General features: G+C 34.0%; 1 protein-coding gene across 5 annotated transcripts in view; it reads left to right on the top strand.

Annotated features, from left to right (window-relative positions):
* Positions 1-13,376, top strand: part of Fnbp1l (formin binding protein 1 like) — a 72,729-nt gene that overhangs the window by 47,283 nt on the left and 12,070 nt on the right. For 3 of the 5 annotated variants that reach the window (XM_075981471.1, XM_075981469.1, XM_075981470.1), the window contains exons 6-9: positions 459-563; positions 3,289-3,417; positions 6,099-6,245; positions 7,088-7,291. In XM_075981471.1, the coding sequence (XP_075837586.1) occupies positions 459-563; positions 3,289-3,417; positions 6,099-6,245; positions 7,088-7,291 (585 nt within the window). Of the gene's footprint in view, positions 1-458; positions 564-3,288; positions 3,418-6,098; positions 6,246-7,087; positions 7,292-8,524; positions 8,684-12,754; positions 12,770-13,376 lie in introns of all 5 variants that reach the window. The other 2 variants (XM_075981472.1, XM_075981468.1) reach the window with 1 other exon arrangement.

A 13,376-nucleotide genomic window follows, 5' to 3' on the forward strand; every position in this document is an offset into this window, starting at 1 on the left:
TGCCCTCTTCTGGACTACAGACATACACACAGACAGAATATTGTATACATAATAAATAAATAAATAAATAAATAAATATTTAAAAAAAAACCCTTTTGAAGGAATAGTTCTGCATCTTAATTGTGTTGGGGTCCTGCTAGAAAAACATGGAAGCAAACACCAAAACTAACCAATGAAGATTTGTTTATAATAAAAATTTTTCCCTTTTTTGGACAGAGAATTCGGTATACACTGAGTATTAATCATGCCTGATTTTTTTCTTTATTGTCAAAAATAAATATCTGATAATTTAAGACACATAAATACCATAACCAATATAAATTAGTTATAATAATAGATTTAATTTTCCAACTTAGAACAATTTTACTTACAGTGTTCCGTTCATTTTTACTTAGCACATATTGGTAACATTTAACCTACTATTCAAAGGAGATAAGTTATTTCCATTTTCTTTACAGAGTAAAAAGAAATTTGAAAGAGAATGTAGAGAAGCGGAGAAAGCACAACAGAGTTATGAAAGATTGGATAATGATACTAATGCAACCAAGGCAGATGTTGAAAAGGTAAGATGTCCAAACTGCTTTTAAAACTAGATTACTTGCTGGTGTGTATTCACTGCATGCAGTCAGCAATCCTGCTTTGAGGTGCAGATACTACACACATGAAAAGATTGTTCTGTCTAAATATAAAATACGCAAATTTTGCTTACTTGAAAATGGCATATATTGATCTGAGAAGAAAACTTGATAATAAAATATCTTAGCTGCTCTTAGAGTGCTCAGGAGAAACAGTAGCTACTAAGATTGTTTCTTCCCTACTCCAAAATTAGATAGAAAGACCAAGACATATCTATCAAGTATGCAGACTGGGTGTGATTGAACAGGACTCCTCAGCAGCTTTGCAGAAGCTAGGCCTTGAGTTGTCACCATGTTACCTAGTCACTTATTGAACGTCTTGTCTGATTCTAAGCTGGCTATTCTGTAGCATAAGTTGCTGGTAGCATTGGCCTTGTAACAGTATTTCTTTTTTGTCATTTGCTAGCGCTCAGTTGGTTGCCCCCCTCTATTCCAGCTTTAATTTTCCTTACACAGGCTTTATGCATCTATGTTTCACAGTTTTGAATTATATAGAAAAAGTCAAATACATTTTTTTGTAGTAGTTTTGTATATATTTTAGCTTATTAGACATTCTCTATTTCTAGATAAACAGATTTCTTCTACTATTCCATCTTGGAAATAGCTTGAATTACCTTTATCATGTTACTTTCTTTGACTTCCCTTTAAATTTTCAATGTCCCACTTAGGTCATTTTCTGAATATAATACTATTTGGTCAGATCAGTTCTGATTTTGATTGCCTCTCTTGTCTGAGCACTAAGTTCTTGTTCATGTGACCTGAGTGTCACATTGTTTGAACCAACTCCCATAGAGTTAATGGAATCCTTGTCTTTTTATGTGTAAGTTGATATGAGGATGTGTCTCTCATAACTTACGCTGTATTTTAAATTTGTATGGACATCTTTATTCATGATTAGTTTTGATCCTATTAAATTTTTTATGTCCTAATTTTGATCGTCTAGTATAATTTCCTTCACAACATTAGGCTGTACCTGTAACTGATCAGTGTGTTACTTGACAGTACTGTGAATAACAGCAACTACCAAAGGCACTATTTTGCATGTGGGAGGCTTCTTGAAGGTTAACACCCACTCTTTAAACACTCCTTTGATTCATCATCAAATAATGGTTATTGAAATTTATTTCTGGGAATGTAAAGTTCCTTGTTTGATGGACTCTTCATTTAACACCTTCATTCTGTCTGCAGAGTTTAGCTTTGCACAGTAGCTAAGCATCTATGTGCTAGTTAACTTGTCCTAACTTACTCAGATCTTTGGTGTTCATCGTGTAATGTTCAATTATTTGAAGTCTCTTTATTATTAGAAAACTTAACTGTTTTAGTTCGTAGCCGTATTCCCTTGTGCACCCTGCTGAAACCTTCACCATAGCTCATGGGACTTGCAGCTGGTGGGGTAGTTTTCCAACAGGTCATGAGGGCTTAAGGCTAGGATGTTTGGAATCTTTGTCCCAATGTGGTTTATGGTAGAAAGAGAAAGGGGATGTGTAAATAAATGTGTACTTAGGGTTTCAGGTTGGAACTTCAAGTTTTGTTTCAGTTTTTTTCCTATAGAAATAACTTCTGTTTGTAGTATTTAATTTACATGGTACTTATTTGCAGTAATCTTTTAATAATATGCCGTAGGTTAATAGGGTTTTATGGGCTTATATAAGATCTTGGTTACCTTGCTTCCATAGTCAGTTTATTTCTGAGTTAGTTATGGACTAACGTTAGGTAAATAACTGCATCTGTAGAAATTAGAATCAGAAGAGTTAGGGATAGGGCTGGGGTTTGGATCAATGCACTCATCTAATAAGGGTAAGACCCTTAATTTCAATCCTTAGCAAAAAAAAAAAAACTGGAAAAAAAATAGTGACGTATAGCCCCAGTGTGCTTTGTAATGTATAGCCTGCTAAATGTTTTGTTCCTTGGAACAATGGAAAGTGGACACACACACCTTCCCACCCTCCCCTTCTTTTCTCTCCTCTCTTCTTGCTGTGTTGTGCCTGGGTTGCTATGGAACGCTGATGATCCTCTCCTCTCAGCCTTGTATGTACGTAAGACTACTGGTGTGCAGTGCTGCATCTGGGCAGCCAGTTCTTACTTTGTTTCCCCCCCCTTTTTTTTTTAAGACCAGTTAGGAAAATTTTTTGCTCATATTCAGTGCATTAGAATGAACAGTTTTATTTATATTCTTGCTAGTGAATATAATTTTCTCTGATTTTCTACAAAAAATTGAATGCAGAACTATTTAAAATAAATACCTATGGATTTATAGAGATGGAAACTGAATTTTACATTATTCAAACACATTTTAATTGTTATATTTGTTATGTAGTTTCATATTCTAATGGAGTAAAGAAATATTTCACTACCTTTTTAATAGTCAAAAGTATTCCTGGAGGTATTTGTTTTTCTCCTCTTCTGTTTATACATGTTATGTTTCAAGGCATAATGTCATTTTTATTTTCTGTGTGAATTTTGTTAAGTAGAGACTTTTTCAGTTACTGCAAAGAGGACAACTATAATAGAGACAGAGGGATTATTGTGATAAGAAAACCATATAAGATCTGAAAGCATTTTCTTTAGCTGTTGACTTATCTATTGACAAAAATCTAGCTTTGGTATAATTTTCAGAAAAATTAATTTGTTCTTGGACCAATTTTGCCTGTAGGCCAAGCAGCAGTTGAACCTTCGTACGCATATGGCTGATGAGAATAAGAACGAGTATGCTGCCCAGCTGCAAAACTTTAATGGAGAACAGCACAAGCATTTTTATGTGGTGATTCCTCAGATTTACAAGGTAAGTTTAGTTGAGTTCAAAGAGTATTTTTGAGACAGAGTTTCACTGTGCATCCTCCCTAGCTGTCCTTGCCCCTTCCTGTCCAGGGCTGGGATCGAAGGCGTGCACCACTGCTGTAGGCAGAGACCACTCGTTTGTTTCCTGGATGCCCAGACCCGAAATAATCACACAGAAACTGTATTATTACAACATTGTTTGTCCTATTAACTCAAGCTTCTTATTAGCTAGCTCTTAAATCTTAACCCATTTCTGTTAATTTGTGTATTGCCATGTGGTTGTGGCCTACTGGTAAGGTTCCATCTGGCATCTGTCTCCTGCTGCAGCTACATGGCTTCTCATTGACTCTGCCTCCTCTCTCTCTCTACATCTATCTACTTGATATTCCTGTCTTGCCCTATTCTGCTAAGCTATTGACTGAAACAGCTTTATTCATTAAACAATAAAAGCAACACATAGGCAGAAGGACCTCCCACACCATTTCCCCTTCTCTGTTCAAGTAAAGAGGAAGGTTTTAACTTTAACATAGTAAAATTACATATAACAAAACAGGTATCAAGCAAGAATTCCAGTTACAATATTTATATCTATTTTATCTTTTATCATAACTAAGGAAAATTATAATTATTACTATCTATTCTTCAATTCCATTAAAGACCCAGACGATATATTACCTAAGTTAACAGGTAGTTATAAGCTACTTCCAAAACTCTAGAATTGACAGACATCTTGCTACCTGGACAGTCATCCAAAGTTCTTCTGTGACATTGGGGCATTCAATCTCCAGCCTACAGACCCATAGTATCTGGCAGACTTTTCCATAAAGCAGGAAATTTGAAAGACTGTTTTGCCTCTATTGGCAGTTTGTTAGTCACTTTCCTCTGTATCCTACAGAATGTCTTGCAGACTCTTTCATGAAGCAGGAACCCCGAAGGATCATCTCACCTTCTTTAGGCAATTTAAGCAGTCATTTTTTTTGTGGGTCCTGCATGTCCAGTTCATACAGCATAACATCAAGCAGTACAGGCAAGAGCAGTTTCTTGCCCAAACTCCATAAGGAGCCTCTTCAATGCCCATCTTCCTCTTGAAGTAGATTGGTGCTGCCAGGATCCGATGTTTCTCATTGTCATGAAATTTCCTAAGTTCTTAAAACTTTTTAAATGCCATATTCTATAGACTTTGAAAGGTTTGAATAATAACTATCCATTTGTGATATATCTATACATCTAGAAAACCTAAGTAACAACTACAAGTTTGACTATTATAGATGACTATCTATTAATTACATTTTTAATTATTAGAAATCAGAATATTTCTAAATTTACTAGTTGCTAAGATAGGTGATAAGGAGATATTTTTATTTTTAAATCAGACTTTTCTGTGTATTTATTATTAATGTTACATATAACTCACAAAGCTAATGACAGTTTTTGAAATATTGTTCAGTAGAAGTATTTTCACTGTGTAAAGGGAATTAACTGAGGTTGGATGTTGTAATGTGTTCACCTAGAATTGGGATTTAACTTTTTTGGCACCACCCTAGAATCATTGGCATTAGTGCGGATGCAGCAGTAAGTCTTCTAACATTTTTGCTGGCCTGACTTTTCTGTCTCTCTGCCTTGCTGGTCTGCTAGGGCATAGTTGTAAGGCTTGCTTATTAGCTCCATGTGCCAACCCTTAATTATAGCTGTAGCAAATAGTGAATCTAGAATTTTAGAAGAAAGTGAGTTAGGGAACCAGTGCTGAATGAAGGCAGAGAGTCTGGGGAAAGAGTGTCACCCAGTGGGTAGCAGATTCTGGTTGTTGAACCCAGAGCAGCAGACCTGTGACTCCTCACTGGGATAGGATTAACTAGCCACGTTTTCACATTCTGCAGCAACTTTAGCTTAGAAGTGAAGTACCCTTTGTTTTTGGAGGCCTTTGTGGAATGTGCTTAGAGCAGTCTTGCCATTTTATAATCTTTAAAAATAAACAAACAATCCCTATAGGTTTCAGAATAAATCCCCAAACCTTTGAAACAGCAAAAACGTGATGTGAAGTAGAGTTTGAGATGGTGAGGAGAAAGACCAGTGCTGTCAGAGAGCAAGTGTGCAGAGATGACTTACTGAACTCACTCCCCTGCCTCGGCATATTTCCTGTTGTGCGTTTGGACTTGGGGGATTTTAGGCATGTGCTGCCTTGGTGGAGTGACTTTCTGTTCTCCTCCTTGCCCCCAACTCTGAGCTGCCAGTTATAGTAAGGTCTGGGGTCTGTTTGTGTGCCACCATCATGGACACTTCATCCAGCTAGTACTGTAAACCAGTTTAAGGAGTACTTCTCAGGCTTGGGTGTTATGGCTTATTGCTTTAAAAAAAAAAATTAGTGCTAAAATTTGGTTTTCAAATAGAGCATTTCCTGAAAACATAAAAGTTCCCTTATTGATGAGGAAAAGGTAGGAGAGCTGTAACGCAGCTATCTGCTTGCCAGCTGAGAAACGTTTTGGACAATCTTGAATATCAGTATTAAAAGCCTGTTTTGTTCTATTATTTAACAGATTGCAAATATTAATAAGTTTATATAGAACAATTGAAAGATCTTAAAAATACAAGTGTATAGGGAAGAAATCTTTTTGGGGAGGTCATTCATTGTTCTCCTTCAGACTAGAAAATTAATTTCCCTTCATTGTTTGAATTCTGGATTATTAGCAACTACAAGAAATGGATGAACGGAGGACAATTAAACTCAGTGAATGTTACAGAGGGTTTGCAGACTCGGAACGTAAAGTTATTCCTATCATCTCAAAGTGTTTGGAAGGGATGATTCTTGCAGCAAAATCAGTTGATGAAAGAAGAGTAAGTACTGTATTGTCTCTGAATTAATGCATGCGGGGTAGTACTGCAGTTGAAGTTGAAATGGTTTCCCAGACTTTCCTTAGGAACGAAATAACCTAGGGAATACTTGGCTCTTAATTATTCCTACAGTGAGTTGAACTCTAAAGTTTGGATTCTTTAAAAGAAACTTTGCAGCCCTGTCCCTTTCAGTTTTTTAAGTCTAATCCGAGAGTATAACCTTTGAACTGTGTTTATATTGTACTGTTGTTCTAGTGAAAGTTAACAGAAGGATGTGGTTAGATCAATCTAGAGCTGTCAGTTGCCTTCAATGCAGGTGTTAGTGCTTGGGCTGAGCAAGAAACAAAGGCAAATGGAATAGTGACCGTGAGGAGGAGGAAGAGGGCATCAGAAGACAAGGACAGCACAGTCCTGTTCTCGAGGACTTAGCAGTGTAGCCTAGTCTAGATTTGATTATTTCTCAGTAGAGCTAATTGAGTCATTAAGAAGTATGGGCAGGTAGACACTGACATTCCAAGGGGATGGACAGAAAAAAAAACTAGTTTTGGATGAATGTCAGATATGTGCTGTGTACTTTAGTCTTCATAGAAAATCATTCAGTCAATACTAATGAGCCTACCTGTAACTAACTGAATCCCTAAATTTAGAAAGGAAAGTTTATTTTGTAGTTTCTTTTTTAAAATTGGGAATAATATAGTGAATGCTTATTACAACAGGGAGAGATTAGTTTTCTTTAAACCTTTGATGATTACTGTAGAACTATTTAAGCCATCATTAAAAAAATCGGTTTGAAAGCTAATGTACTGTGGTCAGATAAATGTCTTAAAAATGTTTCTTGTTTCTAGGATTCTCAAATGGTAGTAGACTCCTTCAAGTCTGGCTTTGAACCTCCAGGAGACTTTCCATTTGAAGACTACAGTCAGCACATTTACAGAACCATTTCTGATGGAACTATCAGTGCATCCAAACAGGAGGGTGGCAAGATGGATGCCAAGTCCACAGTAGGGAAGGCCAAGGGCAAACTGTGGCTCTTTGGGAAGAAGCCAAAGGTAAAAACCCAGAATCCCCATGTGCTGATCAGACTCTTACTTAGGCAATAGTTAAAGTGTTAAAAAAAAGACGTTGGGCAGATGAATTTTCATTCAGCCATAATGAGTCAATCTTTTACTAATTAGAAAACAGTCTTGTACCTTAATGCTGAGCAATTAATAATGTGGAAGAACTAAGTTTTAATATCTAGTTGAATTAAATGTTTTTGAAATGCCTTTGCATAGAGTTTCTTTCAGAATTCTAAGGCAATGTTTTACTATCACTGCTTACTGTAATAATGGAAATTCTTAATTGCAATGAATGATTAAACTCACTGATATGTCAGGTTAGATGTTATAGCTCATACTACTATAATTTTTATTATCCATGTATGATTTTAATGAGAAGAGCTTGATTAGCTTCAGCTTTTAGGAACCTCTAGTTGCCAAGAGAATCTTAGTGTTAGCTTCTTGATGTGCTGTTAATTTCAGGAAACTAAACATAGCTCAACACATGAGCAAATGGAGTAGATGAGTGCTTCTCTCTCCGTGGTCCTCCAGTCCGATATGCTGTACTTCTTAAAGTACACTTAATTTAATTCTTTGCTTTGATCTTGGCATATAAGGTATATACAATTTAATTCAAATTTCCTATTTGTAAGTATCTTTAAAACACAGCTACAGGTAACTCAGGCTTTACCTATGCTTTTAGTAATGCTGTCCAGTCAAGAAGTTTGGCCAAAGCAGTGTAGCTAGAGCAGCTTAGAAGTTACAGATTACAACACTTAAGAAGAGACAGCCTGAGAGGAGAGCTTTGATATGATGGGAAGCTTTTTGAATATTTATGGTAATTAGGTACAGTTTTAGAAGTATTTTGTGTGATAACTTTAACTATAGCTGCTGCCTTTATCTCTTGACAACTACAAGTTAAATATAACCCTTACAGGAATCCATTATGGTGATAATATGCTAGAATCCAGATTTTTTTTAATCTAAGTTTTATTGTTCTTACATAATTTGTTTACTCTATATTTTTAATCTATTAGCTTGTTTAAAAAACATGAAGTCATATTGTGTAAAAGTAACTGACTTTTAAAAGATAGCTTTGGCAAAATTATGTTTATTCTCTATTTTCTTAGAAAACTTTAGTTGAAGTATATTTTGTGAAAAATATGTTGCCAGAAATAGAATTTTCATTTAGGAAAAAGCTATTCACGTTTGGCTTATTGATTCCTTTCTTTATTTCCATATTAGCCACAGTCCCCACCCTTAACCCCTACTAGTTTATTCACATCCAGTACTCCTAATGGGTCCCAGTTTCTCACATTCTCCATTGAGCCCGTGCATTATTGTATGAATGAAATAAAAACAGGGAAGCCCAGAATTCCTTCTTTCAGAAGCCTCAAAAGAGGGGTAAGTTTAAAAATGGGTTGAAATGCATGATGGCCTAATTGTGTGTGTAGTGTGGCTTTTTCAATACTCTCCACCCTCATTATAAGGCTCTCTCCTGTAAATACATAGTCCCCACAGAATTAAGTATAGCTGCCCTCAACTACAAAACAACTCCTCTTTATAACATTTGAAATGTTCAACCATAAAAAATGGTATTATAAAGAGGGTGCTGGGTACGATCATATTTTAGCCTTTTTTGTTTATGTGAAATCATATGTCCACCATTGTCTTGTAATGTATTTACATTTTTGAGACTTTCAGTAATTTGTCACTGGAGTTGCTCTTGTAATTATAATATCACTAATGCTGACTTCACCTACCAATTTTATAGTCTTGTTTTGTTGACCGTAAAATGTCAAGCGTGATTTAAATTGCCCTACTTACTTTTAGGTGCATAAAATTTCTAATACCCCAATAATAAACAAAAACTAAAAGCCATTGTGGTGGTGGAACACACCCTTGTAATTCCAGCACCTAGAAGGCTGAGGCAAGAGGATAGAATTTGAGGCCAAACTTGTTTACATATGGAGTTAGATCAGTCTTGGTTGTACAGAGAAATGATATTTCTAAAAGCAAAAAATTAAAAAAAAGATAATTAGTACATTAAATACAAAGTGTTATATATAAAATTAATATATTAGAAATATTTATTAAATGATAAACCCTTCAAAATATTTAAGTATTATTAGTAATGTTCATATGGAGTTTGTTTTCATGAACAACAGCAACAAAAACTCCATTTTATTAAGAGTTTTATCCTTTACTCTTTTTTTAATTGACCAACCTTAGAAATCTATTCCTAAAAGTGCTTTACAAATGAAAATGTATAGACTAGTAAAATTCAAATACAGTTTTAAACTGTCTCTTAGCAATGACTGTTAACATTACTAATAAATAATGATACTCCATTATTAGTAAAGCTAATTTTCCTTTTTTTTGGTTCTGAAGATTGAGCATAAATTACTCCCCAGCCCATAAATTTTTGTTTTTATGTTTTTAGCACTTTTAATTATATAGCTATAATTTAGGTTAATTTATAGGATTTTTGGCCATTTGAAAGACACAGTTGTGATACCATACATACATACCATCCAATTATTAACAGTAATATAGTAATAATGTGCTTTTTCTCTTTCCTTTAGCTTTTCCCAAAATTAAAATACATTTACATTTAGCTACCTGAAGAACAAAATATATTTGTTCAGGGCAAGGTCACATTTTATCTATTAAGATAATGTGACAAGCTTCACTGAAGGCAGTAATGTAGTGTAACTTCCTCCTTCAACTCCCCCTCAACTTAGCTAACTGAATTGCTTGCTGGAGAGGTGTTATACTTGGGATTCCTCTTGCCATAGTTATGAGTAGAATTCCTAAGTTGCTTCTCATAGATAACGTGAAGTAAATTTAATTATATGGAAAAAAATTAAAGGAGTTAGAACTATAAGGCCTGGAGGAGAACCTTAAATGTGTGACATTCTTACTGAACAGTTCGCAGCTAGAATCTTAAAACTGCAGCACTTACAAATTGTTAGCTTGCTCATTATTATTAGTTTTATTTTCATGTGTTGCTCTAATTTAAAGTCATAAATTGTTTTCATAATTTTGGAAAACTGAAGAATGCAGTGTTCAAAGTAGAAACTAGGACAGGTGAACCCAACCGGAGGATTAGAGGGCAGAGCAGGGAGGACAGTATTTGTCTTGGGATTGAGAAATTTTTATATTTTGATTGATCTTTGGAAGTTTACTAGATAATATTTCAGAATTAACACTAGTGATAGCGATATTATCTTTCCACTTAAGAATTCCACAAGGAAAGTATACCTTAAACTAATATTTTTACATGGATTTTTCAGGGATTTCAGTCCAGTTAATTTACAGTGTTGGTGTATATATTCACTTTTAAAGAAAAACTGGTGTATTCAGTCTCATAGTCAAGGATTTGAAAACTGTTACATCAGAATGATGATTTTGAGTTTGGCAGTGGTGCCACTGGATCTGCTCTAAGATATAAGGTTCTATAATTGACCTCTGTGACGTCAAGCTCTGCCTCAGTGACTCAGAAATACACTCAAATTTGCTTAATACACAAACGAACATTTTTAAACTTTCTTTTGTTTTCATAGACATCCCTTTTTAAAGTAACAGAATTACTTAGCTTATAATAGGAATTCATGTTTGTGTTTAATTATTCATAATCTTAAGAGTTTCAGAGTTACTCTTTCAAGCTTTTATATATTGAGAATATAGTTCCATGGTTTTGACCTGTTCTAAATGAAACACACCTAATTATTCCTTTACTTAATGTTAGTACTCCTGTATTCTATAGTACCTTAAGATGGAGTGATTGTATGAAATTTTCTAGTTTGTAAACTATTTCTCTGTGAAACTCTGGTATTTTTGCATGAACATGTAACACTTTAAAACAGATTATATTTGTGCTGTTTTTACAGAGAACTTTAGTTTTCAATGAACTATGTTCTGCTTTTTAGTAAAACTAGATAAGCTAAAATAGAAACATTTGTTATTTTAGCTATAATTATCCTGTTTTCTTTAAAAGATTAAAATATAAATTAGAAAAATAATTATCACTCAGTAGTAAAAATTAGTATAAAAGTTAAGCCACTCATTTGACTAGTTTATTCTTTGTCGTACAATTTTTTAGTGTTTAAAAAATACTGTGAATATCTTCCTTAATTTATCTGTCTGTTTTTCTCGCTGAATTTTGTGGTAACAAAAGAAATTTTTTCTTCTTTAAACTACTGACAGTCTAAAGAATGTTAAGCTTAGTTTAGAAAGACAATGGATAGCAAATACCATCTTTTTGTCATAATCATTAATATACATGGCCAACTCATCAGAGATAAGGGGTAGATATTTTTGCTAGATATTTATTAAATATCTTTCTATTTTTATGTGAAAATTTGTGATATATATTTTACCTTTCCTTAAAACAACATGATTTAAAAAACAGAAAATACATTTTTTAATGAGGGGTACTAGGGATTGAACCCTTGGCCTTGCACGTGTGAGGCAAATAGCCTGTCACTGACTTGTGCCTCCAGGCCTCCAAAATGAAGACATTTTAAGACTAGCTGATGTGACGAGTGTGAAGACTTATAAAGCTTGATGCATCATCTAGGCCACTGTGTGTGTGTGCGCGCTTGTGTGTGTACTCATGTGTGATACATTTTGTGCCATTGCAGAATCCTATTGTCAAAATGGTTTATGATATTTTGATTCTATAAGAGCACCTGTAGTTGATCTCTTCTGACTCTGTTCATATGCCGTTTGCTAAAATTGATGTTACGGGTTTAGTGCTGTTTTTCAGGCACACCGATTTCAGAATGAAACTTTAAAAATAGAAAATCTATTTTCAAAGCAACACCTAAGCTATATCTTTGTGTCTAATAAGTATATAAAGAGAATTTGATACAGGATAAATCATTTGTTATTTTTATTTTTAGAAATAGCACCTTAAGAACATTACCTTTACCAAACTTGGATTACATTTAAATCCACAATAGTGTTTGAAGTATGAAGCTAAAGAAACTAAAGGAAATGTTGCTTTCTCTGGTGCATTGGGAAGGACATTTTGGGTTTTAAACTTTCCGTAGATTTCCTTTTAAGTGGCTGACATTAGATCTTTTTGATTCAATGTATTTCAAATATCATATCACTGATTCTGAAAATGAATGACTTGAGTAAATGCCTTCATAAAATTCTCTTTGAAAGAGAATATATGATTACTGGCAGAATGATTTACTTTTGAGTTTTAGTTAAATTTAGAAAATATCTGCCCATTATCAGTGTGTGCTTTTCTTTCTTTTTCTTTTTCTTTTTTTTCTGTGCAAGTAATTTGCTTTCCCAAATGTGCTTAAAGCTTTTTGTTTTTGGCAGAATTGTTTGGATTGTAAAGTGTACTTAACTTATTTTTTTACTATAGTAAAAAAAATATAGGTTATTGCATCTTCTGTATTATGATTTCATGTGAATAATTTACCATTTCTTTCTGTTTTCCATTGAACTATTCAGTGGTCGGTGAAGATGGTAAGCCCTGTGTGCTGATCTATATACTGTGCAAACATTAAATAATCTCAAAACATTGTTTTATTTAATTCAGAACAAGTGTTAATGTACATCCACATTTTCAACTTGTATGTTTTTTCTTTTTATAATTTAATCCATAGTCCAGCATATGCCAATACCTTTTGGGTGTCTTAGATTAGACAGTAATGTGGTTAACTGTCATCAGCCCATCAAATTCTTAAATGTTATTGGATAGAATCTGTGTCATGTTTAAGAGAATTTAAAATTTTTTAATAAATTTTTTATTTACATGGTGCAAAAGTTGTTGTACAGTAGTAAAATTTAGAAAAAATATTTTTCTTTTTGAGTACTTTTTTTAAAGGTCATATAAACTTGTTTATCATAAGAATTATTAGGTTTGTCTAATAGAGAAAAAAGTTTAGTTAATTTCATTATGGGTTCAGTGCTTTGTTCAGAAGCACAGGTAATCTGTTTTTGTGTGTGAGTGTGTGTGAGTGTGTGTCCCCATCCCTCAGTGTTTGAGGTGTTCCTATATACATTTATGCACACAAATTGAGTTACATTATGAAGACCTAATCCTCAAATTATTGGGCGCTTGCATAGAAAA

This window comes from Microtus pennsylvanicus, chromosome 7 (genome assembly GCF_037038515.1).
Source record: "Microtus pennsylvanicus isolate mMicPen1 chromosome 7, mMicPen1.hap1, whole genome shotgun sequence".
In the NCBI taxonomy this organism is placed as follows: domain Eukaryota; kingdom Metazoa; phylum Chordata; class Mammalia; order Rodentia; family Cricetidae; genus Microtus; species Microtus pennsylvanicus.